The 17649-nt window shown below is 60.6% G+C and overlaps 2 protein-coding genes across 3 annotated transcripts in view; one reads left to right on the forward strand and one right to left on the reverse strand.

Annotated features, from left to right (window-relative positions):
- The first annotated feature begins 5019 nt into the window (after positions 1 to 5019).
- On the forward strand, positions 5020 to 13291 carry GSS (glutathione synthetase). The gene is made up of 13 exons (XM_083801255.1): positions 5020 to 5059; positions 5857 to 5987; positions 6133 to 6278; positions 6998 to 7073; positions 7328 to 7467; positions 7555 to 7671; positions 7945 to 8025; positions 8979 to 9056; positions 10198 to 10264; positions 10854 to 11048; positions 11226 to 11307; positions 11534 to 11723; positions 12286 to 13291. Exons 2-13 carry the CDS (start codon positions 5859 to 5861, stop codon positions 12407 to 12409), a joined length of 1425 nt encoding a protein of 474 aa, XP_083657381.1. The 5' UTR covers positions 5020 to 5059; positions 5857 to 5858; the 3' UTR covers positions 12410 to 13291.
- Positions 13292 to 14642: 1351 nt separating this feature from the next.
- The window catches only part of ACSS2 (acyl-CoA synthetase short chain family member 2), a 33064-nt gene continuing 30057 nt past the window's right edge, over positions 14643 to 17649 (reverse strand). For both annotated transcript variants that reach the window (XM_083801253.1, XM_083801254.1), the window contains 2 exons: positions 16607 to 16681; positions 14643 to 16399 (listed from right to left, as the gene is read on the reverse strand). In XM_083801253.1, the coding sequence (XP_083657379.1) occupies positions 16272 to 16399; positions 16607 to 16681 (203 nt within the window). In that variant the 3' untranslated portion in view covers positions 14643 to 16271. The remainder of the gene's footprint in view (positions 16400 to 16606; positions 16682 to 17649) is intronic.

Genomic DNA, 17649 nt, shown 5'->3' on the forward strand with positions numbered 1-17649 from the left:
CTGCAAGCCCCCATCTCCAAATACCATGTGGGCACTCCCCCACTAGGGTGGCCAGAAGTCCATGTCTTCATCCATCGGGATTTGAGAGCAGCTGCTGCAGAGCTGGACTCCACAGATGTGTCTACTCCATCTCCCCTGGGGAGACCATCAGGGGTCCTGAGACCCCACTTGGCTGTGGTGTCGCAGAGGTGTTCAACCTCGCCAAGATGGCAGAGTTGCAGTATCTGGAAGGACAACAGGCGGTGGTGGGCCACAGGTTCCTCTGAGGTCAGCCTGGTGGTCTTCTGCCTCTCCGTCCCAAGCTCGGAGTCGGGTTTCCACCCACGCCCTGGAGGGGCCCGAGGCCTGAGGCGGGTGCGGTGCCAAGTACCTTTGCCACGAGCACCCCGGCAGTGGGACGAGCGCTCGGGCAGGGCCTACCAGCTGGCCCGGCCTCGCACATTCTTCTCAGGGCACGTACCCACCCCGCGCTCTGCTCACCCCCTCCCTGCCTTATCTTTAAAGCGATTTTATTTTTGGAGATTCCTTCTGCAGTTCCTTCTGTTCGCCCTAGTTTCTCTCCCTCTTTGAAGGTGTTCCAGCAGGGTCCATCAAAGGCCGAGCAGATCTGTAGAAAGGGAAATGTGGAATGGTCACTCCGGCAGCTGCTGAAATGCACTTCCTTTGGGTTCGGGTGATTTCAGAACTGGCCTTTGTGATGTGGTTTTCAGGGTGGTAGGAAGCTCATCCTCCCATTCCTGGCCAGGCGTGAGCTGTGCCCTGCTCAGACAGGTGCAGCGCGGCACCCTCAGCGGGGCAGCGGCTGGAGAGGGCTCCGTGAACCTCCCACGGAACCCCACGGGCACGACGAGGAGCCCACGGCTGTAGCTGGAGCAGAGAGGACTTGCTTTAGGTGGCTATCGCCTGATGCCAAGTCTGCTCCGACATCCCACCAGCTCTCCACCACCACCCTCAGCACTGTGAGCATCTCCCCTGCCATCGAGGCACCCCGTTTCTTCCCCCTACAGCTCTCTGCTTGACGTATCGACATCCCGTGAGGTGGTAGGTGAGGATGGGGCTCCTTGGGCATGCCCTTGAGGGCTGGACAAGCCTCTCCCCATGGGCCAGGACACCACCAGCACCCAACTGTTTGGGTGTTTTGCAGTCAGATCAGCTCCTCATCAGTCCCAGAGAGCCAGGGGGTGCCAGGGGCTCGGCCACCCCCCTGTGACCTCCCTGCTGCTCCCCGACCCCGTGGGAGGAATGCTTCCCATTAGCAGGCTCTGATAAGTGGCAGGAAGGAGAATTACTCTCCCCGTCGGGCCATTCGCTAGAGGTTTCTTTCCACACTTAACATATCACTGCTATCAGCTCCCTGAAATGCACTGGAGGGGAGTGCGAAGGCGTCTGATTAGATAAAGACAATCTGCAGAGGGGCTATTTCAGGCATATTTCCATGCAGCAGGAATGTCTGCGTACAGGCGGAGGTGACAGCCCAGCGCTGCCACCCGCCAGCGTCCCTCTGGCTCAGCCTGGCCCCCGAGCCTGCGGCTGCGAGGCTCCCTCCAAAGCCTCTAAAACCCTGGCTGTGCTCCCTGCAAAGCACTTTTTCACCAAAAAGCCTTCAGGAATAATGCTGCTGCTTGCTGTAGCATGAGGCTTGGGCAGCATGAGCACACCAGAGCCTCTGGGCACTGTACTCCCACAGTGAGTGAAAGAAATGAATGTACAAAATGCATCCAAAATGAGGATCAGGACTGAGAATGTACCTGGAAGAGGCATGACATGGGAAATCAGGGGCTGGAATTAGTAAGCAACGTGCTGGGAAGGTCCCACTCAGGCAAAGAGACAGCAAGGTCACCTGGAGATGGGGAAAACTGGGGTGTTTTTATTTGTTTGCATTTAATTTCCCAGCTTTGAGGTTTTAGGGACGTTCTTCTCCAGAGGGATGGCCACTGGAAAGACCCAGCATCTGTTTAGGAACAAAGGTTGTAACAAACACTGCAAATATTACAGGAATGTGTGAGCCGACTTCAGTGAAGATGCTTGAGGTTTTGGCAATGCATTACAAAAAGAGATGAGAGAAAAGAGCCTCTCGCCCCACTCATTTGAACACTTAATAGCACCTCAATTGCAACTGGCTTGCCGGGACAGGCCCCGGCACACAGCAGCCTTTGGAAATGAAGCCCAAGAGCTGCCTTGGCCTTGATTTCCAAGGTGTTTCAGCACGGTGCGGGACAGGACACACACTGAGCCCACACCACCCAGCTGCTCCCAGAGCATCGGTCCCCGGGCCCAGCCCAGCCAAGCCCCCTGCTCTCTGCTCCTCGCACACCTCCCTGGCTAAACGGGAAGCTCAGTCAGAGCCATGGTGAGGAGATACCTGACAGAAGGGGCCATGCCAGGCTGGGACTTCAGCATTTGTCTCCTCAGCCTGGCAAAGGCCATGGCTCTGCCCTCCCGGTCCATTAACCCCGCACTGTGCTCGCTGCAGGCTCAGAGCTGCTCAGCCTGTCTTCTCCGCTGCGTTTGGTCGTCAAGCCTCCCACTTGATCAACCTCAGCTCAGCTCATGACAGGGGACAGCAGTTCGAGACGGAGAGGCGACAAACGTGGGATTTTCCCATGGGACCTGGTAGGCTTGGGCCTTCCTCAAGCCTGGCCGCCACCGAGGAGGGAGCAGTATCCCTGCGTGTCCCCACGCTGTGCCAGGAGACCTCCCCACGTCGCTGTGGCCCATCAGGCGGTCACAGCAAGGAGGTGGCTCACTCCTGGCTGCCCTGCCCAGGTGAGGGCAGCAGGAGATGGTGGCCACCACCCCAGGACTTCTCCTGTTTTGGCCGTGGATTCCAGGTTTCCAGTCACCAGCCTGGAAACACCCTGGTGGGCTGCCAGCTTGAGGACAGCAGTTTTCCTCTACAAGATGTTCTCTGTCCCCAGGCAAGACCCATGGGGCTTGGGCTCAGGGGCTACTCTCAGCACCCCCAGAGCAGCAGCTGAGCGGAACACAGCCTGTGCTACCCCATTTGTTACCGGATGGATGAAACAAACCTCCCAAAAAGCACCCCCAAGGAGCAAGTCCTGGTGTTGGAGGGACCCTGGCTCCATGCATGGCCAGCATGGTGGCTGTTGGCGCTGGGGAGCTGCTCCCCGCAGGCTGAGCCCAGCAGAAGTGGGTGAGCATCCGTGGCTGTGGAGCAGGGCAGAGTGCTGGGCCGTGTGTGTCCCCATCTGGGAGCTCGGGCGTCGCTCCGGGAAGCAAAAGCGCAGCCAAACTCAGGTGGAAGGCCCCAGCTTGGTTTTCCACCCGCTGGTCCCGCTGGCTCCCTCGCAGCCCGGCTCGGTGCTATTTATACCTCTCTCCACAGCACAAAAAGGCCTGGTGGAAAAGCTAAGGAAGTGAAATTACTTTGGGGAAGAAATGACACTACCCGTTTATAAATAACCCGGGTTTCATTGATCTTGTGGATGCTCCCTTGGCAGAGAGTCCAATGTCATCGCTCCAGTCATGCAGACAATACTTGGGCATTGTTTTATTCTCAGTTACAGCGAAAAGGACAGCACCAGCTGCCTCGCTATCTTTAGCCCATGAGAGCACCCTTCAATTGTTCTGCACTTCAAACAATAGGCACACGTGTGGGGGGTTTAAGATTGCTGGCCTTAGCAGAGCATTTCGCATTGAAACGCGGCCTCAGAGACAGTAGATTTCTTTCATACCCTTGCTGAAGCTGGCATTCATACGACAGAGAAGCCAGGGCGCAGGAGCTCTGCCTTGTTTTTCTCCTGCAGGACGGGCCAGCGAGGGGCTGGGCTCCCCGGGGAGCCCTCTGAGCTCTGCCCACAAAAATAGCCCTATTGTTCTGTCTTTATTTGGCTGGTGTCACACACCACATCAACCCCTCTGCTCGTGGGGTCAGGCCAGCAGCTCCGCTCCTACTCTATTGCAAAATGCATGTCAGCACCGGTGCTCAAGTGTCTCGAGATATGAGACCATCGGCCAAAGCCCTATGAACTCTCCCTGCAGCTGGAAGAGCAAAGCAGGATGTTTATTTTTGTTGGGTTTTTTTCCACTTTTCTTTTCCACGGGGTACCGGGGGGACCATGCGCGGAGGATGAGCGATGCTTTGAAGGCACGGCCGGGCGGCCAGGCACCCGTCCGGCAGCTGCGCTGTATCAAACGCCCACACGCACCGTGGCAGCGCGGCCGGCACACGGCCCGCACGCTCTGGGGGCTCGCACCCCGCGCACCCGGGACCTGGGCACGCCGCGGGCACCCCGGGGCAGGACGGGGCCACTGGGGTGGCCCTGCCGCTGGGGCTGCTCTGGAGGATGAGGAAAGCGGCAAAGCCTCCGAGCTGTTTATTCCCTCCCCGCTGATGCTGTGCTGAGCTTCTGCTGTCTGCACCCTGGGGGGCTGTTTCTGAGGGCGGCCGCGGCACCGACAGCCCCCTGAGCCCCCAGGCCCAGCGGCCGGGGGAAAGGTTTGCCGCCACAAAGCGCTTTTCCTCTCGGCCCCGCTCGCCTCTATTTTTAGCACGTGAAGACAACGGCCCAGCTGCTGTTGTTCGTCTGTTGTTGCGCGGAACGTGCCAGATGCTTCCCGAGCCTGCCGTGTCTTATCGGTAACCTCCCCCGAGCCGCCCTGCGCCCCCCCCCGACGCCGCAGGCCCTCCGGCCCTCCCCTTCCACACCCGCGACTGATTAATTAAGCCGATTAACGGCGTTAATTACGGCAGGGACCCACAGCTCCCGACCAAAGGGAAGAAAAAGGAAGAGCCCCAGGAGCAGGAGGGAGGCGAGGCCGCGGCCTCAGCCCCCACCTCACGCCGGCCTCCCCCACCCCCCCCGGGGCCTCCCCCCCCCCCCGAGGCCTCCGCGGCCGCACGGACCGGAGTGACGTCACGGCGTGACGTCATACCACCGTGACGCCAGCCCCGCCCCCGCCCCCCGGGCCCAGCGCGCGCGCACGCACTAAGCCCCGCCCCTCTCCCTCCGCCGGCTGCCAATCAGCGGGGCAGGAAGCGGCACGCGGCCAATCAGCGTCGGGTGGGGGCGGGGCGGGCAGGGAGCACTGGGAGCAGGTACGGGACGGGCGGGGCTGTGGTGGGAGGGGGTTCGGGGGGCTATGGGGGCTATGGGGCCTATAGGGGCTATGGGGGTACCGGGCGCAGGGGGCTGTGGGGTGCAGGGGGACCACCGGGGACCGTGGGACCACGGGGTCTGGGGGGGCTGCAGGGGACTGGGTGGGCTGTGGGGTGCAGGGGGGGGTTATGGTGGGGTTATGGGATCCTGTGGTCGCTATAGGGGCCTGGGTGGGCTATAGAGGGCAGGGGGGCTGTAGGGACTGCGGGGCCGTGGGGTCCGGGGGGGCTGTAGGGGACTGGGAGGGATATGGGGTGCATGGGGGCTCTAGGGGACTGTGGGGCCGTGGGGTGCAGGGGGCTACAGGGGGCTGGGTGGGCTACAGAGTGCAGGGCTCTGTGGGGTGCAGGGGGGCTGGGGGGGACTGTGGGGTCCTGGGGTCCGGGAGGGCTACAAGGGACTGAGTATGCCATGGGGTGCAGGGGGGCTATAGGGGGCTGTGGGGCCGTGGGGTGCAGGGGGGCTATAGGGGACTGTGGGGCTATAGAGTGCAGGGGGGCTGTAGGTGGCTTATGGGGCGCAAGTGGGCTGCAGGATGCCGGGGGTCTATAGGGGGCTGGGTGCAGTGGGCTGTGGGGTGCAAGGGGCCGTGCAGCCAGGGCAAGGGCTCTGTGGGGCACCGGGCAGGGCAGGCATTGCCGCTCCCTGCCCCCCGCGCTGGGACCCTGGGTTTGGGGCCGGCGGGCGTCCCCCCGCCAGCGGTGCGGGGCCGGCGGGTGACGCTGCCGTGCCCCAGCCATGGCGGGGCTGTGGGACGCGGCGCTGCGCGGTGAGGCGGCCGTGTGCCGGGCGGCCCTGGCGGCGGTGGATGCGGCGCTGCTGGAGGGCGTGCTGATGCGCACCGAGGCTGAGCCCAACACCTCCGACGTAAGCCTGGCCTCCCCCAGCCTCCCCCGGCCTCTCCTGGCCTCCCCCAGCCTCCAAACCCACGCAGCCTCATGCCGGGTGGGCCTCGGCTGGTTATGGGGGGACGGCCGGGATCGGGGTGGCACTGCCTCCGCTCCCCGCACAGGTGGTGAGCTACGCGCCCTTCACGCTGCTGCCCTCGGCCGTGCCCAGCGCCCTGTTCCGGCAAGCGTACGCCGTGCAGCAGGACTTCAACCTGCTGGTGGACGCCATCAGCCAGGACGGGGAGTTCCTGGAGCGCGCTCTGGCAAGGTAACGCTTTGTGCTTAACTGTGTTTAACGAGGTACGTTAATTGGGAAGTGTTTGTCACCCTCCAGGCGTCCCTGCCTTCCATCCGCCGCCGTCTTTTGAGCTGAGGGGTGCCGTGTGCGCTCCTGCCCTCGGCAGGCACCCTCTCCTTTCTGCTTTGTTTGTCCTCACGTAACTCCGTCAGTCTTGGGGTCTCCTTGGGCCAGCAGTTGTTTTTTTGGGGTCTCCTTGGGCCAGCAGTTCCTTTCGCTTTGCCAGTGTCTGAGCCTTGTGGCTTCTCGCTCAGGAGCGTACTAGCACCAGGGCTTTGAATTCAAGTTGCCTTAGGCTTCTTTGAGTCCCGGACTTAGGAGCCTGCTTTGGCCTCATTTTGCCTCTGCCGGTGGCCGGCCGACCCCCGTGAAGCGCTCGGCACCGCGGTGTGTGGGCTTTGGAGCCGGGCAGGTCGGGGCGATCCAGCGAAGCTCTTGTAGTCTGGTTCCTCTCCCGTATCCGCAGACTTCTGCTGTATTTCTTTTCTTTTGCTTGTCTCTTCTCTACCCTGCAAGCCGATGTCCCCTCTGCACAGAGGGGCTTTTCGAGGCGCTCGGTTACACCGCGGGGCTCGGCCTGGCCGCTGCCCCGCAGGCTGTGCTGGGGAACGTGCCCAGCAGGGCATCTGCTGGACTGATGTTCTCGTTCCCCCGGCGAGGGGGCTGACGTGGTCCTGCTGTTCCTCCAGCACTATCAAGGTTGATGACTTCACGGCCCGGCTCTTCAGGATCCACCTGCAGGTTCTGGAGGAAGGACTGGCGCAGGTAGCGCGCGGGGGCTCGTGGCTGCTTGGGACCCGCAGGGCACCGGGGCTGTGCCTGCCGCAGGCTCCACGAAGCCCCGCACCCCCAGGCTCGCCTTGTGTGGGTGTTGGTCAGTGCGAGAGCGGCCAGATCTGCCTCGGGAGGGTCTTGGTGCCTGGCCGCCGCACGGGCGTGTGGTCGGAGGCAGCAGGAGAACGGTGGGGCTGGCCCGGAGGTGGGCGCGGGTCCCACTTCACCCCTCCTCCCCGCCTCAGTCCGTGTTTTTAGGCATAAACCGCTCCGATTACATGTTCGACTGCGGGGCGCCCGGGGCACCAGCACTGAAGCAGATCGAGATAAACACCATCGCCGCCAGCTTCGGCGGCCTGGCCTCCCGCACTGCCGCTGTGCACGGGTGAGGGAGCGGCCGCGGCCCCGTGCCCCAGCCCAGCCCTGCGGGGCTGCCCACGGCCAGGCACTGGGAGCCGCTCTCGTTCCACAGGCGGGTGCTCAAGGAGCTGGGGATGGCCGAGGAGGCGTCGCGGCTGCTGCCCAACAACCCCTCCGAGGGGCTGGCGTCGGGCATTGCCAAGGCCTGGGAGCTGTACGGCTCGCGGAGGTGAGGAGCCCGTCTTGGCTTTACATCCATGCGTTGTGGACGGTGCCTGTCGGGGTAACGGCCCTGCGCAGAGCTCAGCTTCCTCCTGCCTTCCCCTCTGTGCACGTGCCCAGCGTGTGGCAATCACGCGGGATCCGTCCTGCTCCCCGTGCCAGCCCGTGGAAATGCTGGAGGAGGCTCGGGGGAGCCGTGCGGGAAGCCTGGATCACAGAGATCAGTGGGTGGGGGTCCCGGGGTCTCTGGGTTTAACGGTGTTCTGGGTGTCTCTTCTAGCGCTGTGGTGATGTTCCTGGTGGAGGAGGTCCAAAGGAATATCTTTGATCAGCGATGCGTGGAAAATGAGCTATGGAACAGGTAAAGCAGAGTCCGTCGGCTTCTTACATGGTCACCTACCCGAGGGTGAAGCCAGAACATGTCACGGTTTCCGAGGCTGTGAGGGGGCGCGCCTCGGTGGGTAACGGGGCAGCCTCTACCCTGGACTTCCCTCCGGGGTCTCTTCAGCCTTCCTTTGCCGGCCTCCCGCCTAGCCTCCGCGCCCACCTTCGTCTTCACCCGAACCTCCCAGAGCCCCTCGCTGGCTCTTTGCTGGAAGCACCGGCGGCCTCCAAAGCCTCTGGTGTCCGGGGCTGGTTCCTTGCTGATGGGGTCCCCACGCAGTCCCCAGAGCGCGCTGGGACTAGCAGTCCCGTGGGCCAGCCAGCAAGGAGCAGAGCGGGGGTAATGGGGTCCTGCTCGCTCTAGCTTGGGACTGGCCAGAGGGTCTTTCGCAAAAGCTTCGTTAACGGAGCTTCCAGCCCGCTGTGGAGGATCTGTGCAAAGTAAGCAGGTCTGTGGGGCGAAGGGCTGCAGAAGGGGGCGGTTGAGGAGCTCGAGCCCCGAGGCTGAGCCGGGGAGAACCCCGGCCCCACCAGCAGTGGGGTCTGCGGGGCCACACTGCCGCTGTGTGGAGGACGATAAAAGGCGCTCCCAGGGAGCACAACGCCTGCTGCTGCTGGCTGGGAAGCCGGCAGTGAGCGACTGCGTCCGGTAGGGATAAAAAAGCAGGCTGTTGGCTTCCAGCAGAAACGCTTCAGGAGGTGAAAGGGGAACGCAGGCGTTTCGGCACACGCTCTGCTTCCTGCGGCGTTTGGCCTGGGGATGCGGGTTGGGTGCGGGCAGCAGGAGCTGCTGTGACCCGCCTGCTCCGCGGGGTGCGTGCCGAGGTGCTTGGTGAAGGGGCAGCAGCTCCTTGCTGGTTCCACCTGAGATTTCCTCCTCGAGTGCCTCCGTGCCCAGCCTGGTGTGTGACCGTCCTGCTCCTCTTTTAGGAACATTCGGGTCATCAGGAAGCGCTTCCGAGACGTGTTTGAGAAGGGCTCCCTGGACGAAGCCAGGAGGCTGTATATGTGAGTATGAGCTGTGTGCGCGCCTGGCTCTGTGCTGGCACTCAGGGTTGTGCCTGGCAGCGTTCAGTCGCAGCCAGTGACAGTTCTGAGTGTAAATAGCGGTGTTCTGAGAATGTGCTGCTTCTCCGTGCTCCAGCCTGCTGCTGCTAATTCCCCTTAGAGCTGAATTGATTTTGTTTTCACTGTGCTAGGATTTTGCACACGCACATCAGTCCCTTACAGCTGGAAACCCCATTTCCCTCCTCCAAACCGCAGCCTCCTGAGCTCTGCATGGTCTCCTCTTCCTCCACGTACACGCAGCGAGAAACCCTGGCTCTTTCAGAGGTTTCCTCCAAGACGCTTCCTGTTGAGCCTCCACGTGATGCCCTGCCGGCAGCAGGGCTGGGTTACCCATGCTCAAGGAGGAAGCGCCGCGCGTCCTTGCGGCCTCCCTTGGCTCTGAGCGCGCTCAGGACCTCACCCCGCGGAGGGCTGCCTGTGCCGGCAGCTGATCCCAGGCGTGTCGCTCGTCCCGTTCCCAGGCTAACGTGCTTGGAGCCGCACGAGGAAGATTGGTTGCCTGCCAATGTTTTTCCTCTTGTTAGCTGTTTTTTTTTATTTTTTTTTCCATGCTCTGACCTTTGGCACCTCTGCCATGTTTAACGAACGAACGTTTGTCATCACCAGACAGTTAAGGGGAAAGTATCTGCAGATACTTCCTCCAGAGCATCCTGTCTCGCTGTGAATGCCGTTATGTCGTGCTGCCTGGCTGTGGCAGCGTCTGTGCTGCTTTCCCTGCCCGTGCTCCGCTGCTGAGGCTCGTGTGCGTGGTACCACGGCTGCCTGGCAGGCTGCTCTGGGGCAGGTTGCTGTGTCCTGCCTGGAATCGCCATCCAGGAAGGATCCCGTCCCCACCTCAGCTGCAAGAATGCAAGGCTACTAAAAAATGAGGTTCTCGCCTCCCTCCTGGGCTGGGTGCCTGAATTATTGAGACGTTGGTTAGGGCAGAGGCCTGGCGCCAGCTCCCCATGCCTCAGGCTGGTGCGCCCTCGAGGAGGAGCAGAGCAGCTCGGGAGGCCAAGCAGAAGGGGCAAACACCGTCTGAGCCCTGGCAGCCCCCTTGGTGGCTGCTGGCTCTGATGGCTGCTGCTTTCTGTTCCAGGGATGGCCAGGAGGTAGCAGTGGTGTACTACAGAGAGGGCTACGTGCCGAAAAACTACGATCAGCAGGTCAGCACCCACTGCTTGCTCCCAGAAGCTCTGTGGCAGTGCCAGAGGGTTTGGAACACCCTGTGGTCCTGCCCCAGGCGGGTCAGTCCCACCCAAGTGGCTTTGGGAAGCTGACACACCTTTGCTGCTCATGCAATGCTCCTGTAATAAGAAAAATGAGTGGATTTCTTCCCCAGTCACCATGCGTGTGGTCACCCCCCTGTCTGCAGCACTGAGTTGTGGCTGTGTGATACGGGTTAACACGGATTAGCGCCTGCTTAAAGAGTTTAGGCTTGAACTACAAATAATTTTCTGTCCTCGATTGTGCACTGGGACTATTGGCTGCAGGTGGTAATAACGCATGGCAGATTGTGCTGTTGGCTGAAAACACCAGCGCTGGACGAGCTGGGGAGGGGAGCGCAAGGGAAGGCAATGGAGCAGCCTGGCTGTGCTGCTCCCCGGGGCTGTGGCAGACCCACGTGTGCCGCTCTGTCTCCAGCACGCCATTGCCGTCCCTGCCAGGCAGGGCTTCTCTGTCTGTCAAAAACTGAAGAGGAAGGAGGAGAGAGAACCTGGCTCTGATGGGCCGGTCGCTCTCCCTCTCTCTCAGAACTGGGAGGCGCGGTTGCTGCTGGAGAGGTCGAGGGCAGTGAAGTGCCCCGACATCGCCACCCAGCTGGCCGGCACCAAGAAGGTGCAGCAGGAGCTGAGCCGGCCGGGGACCCTGGAGAAGCTGCTGCCCGGCCGCACCGAGGCCATTGCTCGCATCCGAGCCACGTTCGCCGGGCTCTACTCGCTGGACATGGTGAGCGGGGCGGGAGCGAGGGTGCAGGCGCTCTTGGCATGCGTGGCGCTCCTCCTTGGTTAAGAAACACGAGGGGCTTTGCTGTGGCCTCGGGAGCCTGGTGGTCCTGCTCACAGCAGGCCATCAAGGAGCTCCTGCTCCTCCCTGATGCATTGCTGTTGCCTTCTTTCCTGCCAGGGTGAAGAGGGTGACAAGATAGCTGCTACGGCTATCGCCAACCCCGACCAGTTTGTGCTGAAGCCGCAGCGGGAGGGCGGAGGTATGAGCTGCAGTGGGGTCTTGGTGTGGCTCAGGGCTCGGACAGCCTGTAGCTACTTTGGCCATGGGGACAGGTCACAGCGGGGAGGGAGCGCTGCTCCGGGTCCCAGACCTGGGGGGGAAACACGGGCAGCACGTGCAGAGCAAGCACTGCATCTGCTCGGGCTGCTGGGGCAAATGGCTGCTGCTGCGCTGGGGGGTGCCTGACCTGCCCATCCTGTGCTCAGGGAACAACCTCTATGGCGAGGAGCTCAGGCAGGTTCTGGAGAAGATCAAAGACAGCCCTGAAAGAACCTCCTACATCCTGATGGATAAGATACAGCCACAGCCAACAAGGAATTACTTGCTGAGGGCTCACAGTCCCCTAAAAGCATCCGAGTGCATCTCAGAGCTTGGTATCTTCGGTGTTTATGTCAGGTGAGAAATCAGCTTGTGGTACGGGGCGGTTCGTGTCCCTGCTGCAGGGGAACATCATCCCTCGGCTGCCTGAGCCCAGCAGCAGGGCAGGTGTCCCGGGGAAGGGACGGGACAGCAGTGGCTGTTCGGCCTCCGTACCTGCCAGCAGCTTTCTGAGCTCTGCATTCAGCCACAGAGCCGGTGGTTACTGGTGTGAACTGGAGTGTCCCATCCCTGGTTGCTGGGGGGGGCCTCTTGGGACTGCATGCCACTGTATGCTTTTCGGGCCAGCTCAGAAATCTTGTAAGGCTTAACGTGGTTGTGCCCAACCCTGAATAGCTGCCGCTTTTGTTTAAAACTCTCGGGCCCACAGAAATGTTTCCATAGGTTGTAGAGTGAAGCTCTCGTGCAATTTAAAACAAAAGCGCTCTGGCAGCACACGCAGCCCAACGTTGCTCGCGGGCAGAGCAATCCAGCTGCAGTGCCCCAGCCAAGAACGGGAACATGGCTCAAATTGTCCCGGGTGGTGGAAATGCCGTGGGCTTTCTGCTCCAGCGCTCTCCAGCTGCTCTCCTCTTTGCAGGCAGGGCAAGGAGCTGGTGATGAACGAGGCGGCCGGCCACCTCCTGCGGACGAAGGCAGTGGAGCACGCGGACGGTGGGGTGGCGGCCGGGGTGGCCGTGCTGGACACCCCCTACCTGGTGTGAACGCCGCGCTGTGCTGCGCCCAGGGCCGAGCTGCTTTCCTCAGGGTGCACTTACCGGGGGGGGACAGGCTGGGGCCGGCCCTGGGCTGTGCACGGGGTGGGGGGTGTCCCCTTGGGGTCTGCTGCAGGGCCAGAGGGTGGCCCTGCCCTGCCCCAAACTTGCGCTGGTCCCGGGTTCATGCCACACTGTCTGCAGGCACCGAAACCCAAAGCCCAGGGAAGGGGAGGAGGAAGGTGAAGGTGCGAGGAGCAGCCTTCAGCTGTGGGACGCGTGGCCCCTTGTGCCTCCCCTCCCTCTGCGTTGCTGCTTCCATGGCGAAGGTCGGAGACCAGCTCTGCCTGGCCCCGGCCCCTCCAGCCCTGGCTCAGGCGCTGCTGCTCGGATTTCCACCTTCCCCTGTGTCTGAGCATCTTCGTGGCTCCTGCGCAGCAGCCGGCTGCCCTGGTTTAACTTTGCCAAGCTTCCATCACAGCCAACACGTTCGCTTAGCTTCATTGTGGGACCATCACCGGTGGGGGGACGCATCTCTCCCTCCGGGTTGCCTGACTCAATGGGAACAGTGCGGGCGCTCCAGCCCCCAGGCTCGAGCCGCTCCCTCCAGCACACCCCTCTTCCCCCCCGGCCCTTCCTCAGCCGAGGAGGTGCCCTGGTAAAGCAGCCTGAGCTCTGCTGTGTCAGTGGCACCTGTAAAGCCACTGCTCCTGAGGACCGACCTCGCTGGCTGCGCGGCCACCCAGCTCTCGGGGTGCTTCCGTCAGTCACTAACCTAGCACTTTGCAGTGGTTCAGTTCTGTGGCTAATCCCACAACTCCCACGTCAGGGTTCATGTTGGGGGGGGCTGATTACCCCCAAACGGAGATTAAAACGTACGTTCAATCTGAACACGGGTCTGGGGGCAGTTCTGTCTGACAGGAGCCGTGGGAAGCGGGTGCCCAGCTCGTTGCAGGGTGCCCAGAGCATTGGGGTGAGGGCCTTTTGTGTCCTTGGGGTTACAGCTGGAGGAGTCTGTCACTGCCGGCTGTATTGTAGTGACCGGACGCACAGATGGGCACAGCTGCCCCCGGCTGGGTGGGCACCCAAGCAGCTGAGCTGTGCCTGAGGCTCCAGGTGAAGCTGTTGGGGCTGCTGGGGGCTCTGGGCCCTGCTCAGACAACCCCCATCTCCTCCCAGCAATTTTAGTCAAGGTGGTTGAACTCACTGCTGGGACTCCAGGGAGCTGATTCTGCTTGACATGACCCCTGCGAAGCCCAGTCTGATCCAAAAAGCCCTAGCGGCAGCTGTGAGCTCGCTGGAGCCCCTCAGCTTCTCGTTATCCTTCTGTTCTCCCACCTGGCAGGAGCCAGGCTCAGCCTTTAAGCAGCTCCTGGGCCAGGCCTGGCTTTTGGGCAGCTGCACAGCTGTGCACAGACCTTACACGAACCTTTATTGCAGGGGCAGTTTTTGCTCTGCTCGGTGCAAGTCTGCACAGCTCTGTGTTGGAGAGGTGTCCTGGCACCCAGCGCTGCAGCTCCAGCCCAGCACAAGCAGCTGCTGGCGTGGGGTGAATGCTCTCCAGGAGGAAACACCTTGGCCTGGGTCTGCGGGCGTGCGGTTTGCTGGAGCAATGCACAGCAAGAGCACGAGGTTAGCAGCAGCTGGGAGAGGCAGGATGCAAGCACTGGAGCTTCCCTGAGCTGCTGGAGGCAGCTGCCTGGGAAGGCTGAGCTGAAGGTGAGGCTGGGGACCGTGGTGCAGAGGCTGCTGCCTGTCACTGTGCCCAGGTGAAGCCCCAGGCTGCTGTGAGGGAGCAGCAGCTGTCAGCAGTGCCGCACCCCCTGGCTGCTCGCAGCACGTGCTTTCTCCTGGGCGTTGCTCCCGCACCCAGCCTGCATGCAGGGGCTGCTGACAGGCGGGTGGCACAGCCTCGTGCTTTCCCTGCACCTTGGTAGAGCGATGATGGCTGGAGACCCGTGAGAAGCCAAGGCTCAGGCTCCGGCCCTGGAGCTTCTGCCCTCTGCCCAGGGCAGGGGACAGCACAGCCAGCCCCAGCCTTCATCACCTACCCCTGTACAGCCCCGAGCCCAGGAGAGCTGCCAGGGGCCAGCCCTGGTGCAGGGCCCTGCCCCGCGATGCTCCTGGCTTCCAGGGCACTCCCTGCCTATGGCCCTGAGGTCCAAAGAGCACCCTCTGACCACACCAGCCTCCCCCCAGACCAGCACCTACAACCCCCACACATGCTCTAAGTCTGCTTCCATTTTGTTTCCTTGCATTTTATTCCATTTTGCATAGAATTCTAGCTGTCTCCAGCCAAAATTACGTAGCAGACCGATAGTAACATAGGAGGAGGGCAGATGTAGGAATTCTTGTCAAAGAGGTGGCACAGAGCAGTAGGTGGCACACGGGACACACGACTGACATTACAGATCACAGAACAAGTACCATGCCGGTGGGAGCAGCAGGTAAGAAATGAGGCTCCGACAACAGCCCTCAGAGCACCTGCAACACCCCTGAGCCTTGGAAGAGCCACCTCTTCCTTTCCAGCCCAGCCAAAAGTCAGCTCAGTTTACAGGCAGGGGTGGCATTTGCTAAACAGCTGTTGCAGCAAGATTTAAAGCCCATTTCTCCTTTGGTTTGAGTATAGGAATTCCAACAGCTCACGTGTGATTTCTTTACAGACAGTACAAGGAAGTAGCTCCCAGCTCAGCCCAGGGCTGGGGGTCAGTGTGAGCGATTTGAAGAGGAAATGCTAGCTGTGGCAGTACCCGGGTGATGCTCAGACTCGGGAGCTGGAGGTGTTTTCTCTCATCATCCTAAAGCCATGTCAGATTAAAGCAAAAGATGGCTTTAAACATTTTTTTTTCCCCTGATGAAAAATCACCTAGGACTGACACAGCCTTGTGAGCCTTGGGTTCTTTGCTGTAGCAGGGGTCACAGTGCACTGTAACCCAGACGTGGTTTGCTTGCAGTGGGATAGGTGCCTGGGGACAGCTTTGTGCCCCTGCCTGCTTTGGTATCAGCAGCACCCACCCCTGCCTGGGCTGTGCTGCCTCGGCCAGGCTGAGCCCACAGCTGGTGGCAGCAGCGCTCCATGGAGCATGTCTGATCACGCCCCCTTCCTCTGGCTCCTTATTTCCACAGCCAGAGCAAAGGAGCCAAGGCTGTGAAAAAATAAACCAGCTGACACCATGCCGTTAGACAGAGCAGATCTTGGTACAAGAGAGCTTTAACTCTCTTTATAAACTTTATAAAGTCCCCCTAAAGCACAGAGCTCCCTCAAGCCTTGCCTCACTCCCTTTCAGGCTAGGGGACCTCCACTAGCAACCAGCTTGGACAGTGGATGCAAGACTAAAACTCAGTTGTAGTTATGATGTGAAAGTGTTTTTAAGTCCTTCCTCAGCTCACAGCAGTCTGAAAAGAAAAGGAAGCTTACTCCGTATGTGGGCAGTAGCAGATGAACTTCCCTTGTCTGCCAGCGTTGAGTAACTCCAGTACCACTTCCCCTACAATCCCCCAGTTCCTCCCCACTGAGGGGAAGACACCAGGGCCCCTCAACTACATAAAGTTAATTATTAACACCCCATCTCCCCTCCCAAAAAGAACAAAAAAATAAATCAAGAACAAGGTGATGAAAAACAGAGGAGCACAAGTCCCTGCGTGAACGAGGCCGAACCTCAGGCGGACGATTCCCACCTGCGACACAACACGCGTGCTCCTCCAAAGCATGGGCACGCCCACGAGATGCTGCCTCTCCGGGGCCAGCCTTCCCTTCGTCTCTAATATTTGTACATTCGATTCAACAGGTGAAGGTTTCTTTCCCAGGGCAGACAGTGGTTATTTGAGGGACCTGCTCATCAGGATACCGCTGCTGCTTCAGCTCATGCTGCTACAGTTTAGTGTCGCATCTGCTGTTGAAAAGATGGTTTATGATGCCTGGGTTTGCCAAGGTGGAGATGTCCCCCACATCTCTGTCATTTTTGGCAATCTTCCTTAATATCCGTCGGGTGATCTTCCCTGTAGAAACAGCCACAAAAGGAAAGCAGGACTCAGGATCTCTTCAGCAGCCCTAGCAGAAGTCGGTGCCCAAACCCACAGCATCCCGCTTGCCCCGGGGTTTCTCCCCGTGGATCTGAGTAGCCTCAGACAAGCAGTTTCGGGATAATTCCCTTCCACTGGCAGGAACTGCTCAGTCCTCCCCAGCACAGTAACTGGACCCCTTACCTGACCGGGTTTTGGGCAGGCTGGGGGCATACTGGATGTAATCTGGCGTTGCTATCGGTCCAATTTTTTCCCGGACTAGGGAGAAAGAGGGGTGAAGGGAGAGAAAAAAATATTTTAATTGTAGGTGCAAGGAGATCCCACATATCCCTTTCAGGCAGGATGACTGAGCTCAGACACCCAGAGCACAGCTCCCAGGGGAGCCCGGCGCTCACACAGGGCAGGGCCCAGGGCTGCTGCACCCCAGCCTCAGAGCTGTGGGAAGGGGCAGCAAGGCCTGCAGTGCCAACAGGGGTGCAGCACATCTTCCCAAAGGCAGCAACACTCCTGTTTTCATTCCCTCAATTTTCAAGAGCCCTCTGTAATGGCCGTAGTAATCGCTGTTACCATTTTGACAGAGCACTGATTCACTACTGGATTGCTGCAGAGACGAAACTCCCGTGGATGCATTTCTTGCAGTCCTTTGTGGCAATGTAAGAGCTGCCTCGAGCCCAGAGCACAAACCACCAGAGCCCCACCCTAGGCGGGGAAGTATTTAACTACGGCAGTGGGGGACAGCGGACTGGATTTGAAACAGTTTGCATGAACCCCGTAACCTCAGTCTGCCCTGCTTTGCACACCCACAGCAGGAGCACGCTGGCCTGAGGACTGCACTACAGCTGATGTTCAAATGCTGCCTGCACCTCCCGGCTGCAGGAGACAGGCTTGCAAACGTGCCCCTTTCCCACCCAAAGTAACCAAGCAGCTCTGTGCAAGTCCCAACCCACCAGGGAGAGCCACGGGAGCCATGCCCACAGCTGCAAACAACAACCCGTTGGCCACCCCAGTCCTCGGCGCGGCCGCCAGCTCCCGAGAGGCAGAGATGGCATCACATGAGCAGCCAAAGGCCGGCAGAACTAATTTTAGTCTTTGCCAGCCGTGCTCTCTAATCAGAGGGGGCACCTTGTCACAGTTGTCCATGCTGCATTCCCCAGACCACACGCACCCTTAAGCGCCCAAGCCCTTAACCCCTCCACTGCCTACCCAGCACCGCCCTCCCTCTCCCT

The sequence above is a fragment of the Anser anser genome (assembly GCF_964211835.1).
Source record: "Anser anser genome assembly, chromosome: 16".
NCBI lineage: Eukaryota > Metazoa > Chordata > Aves > Anseriformes > Anatidae > Anser > Anser anser.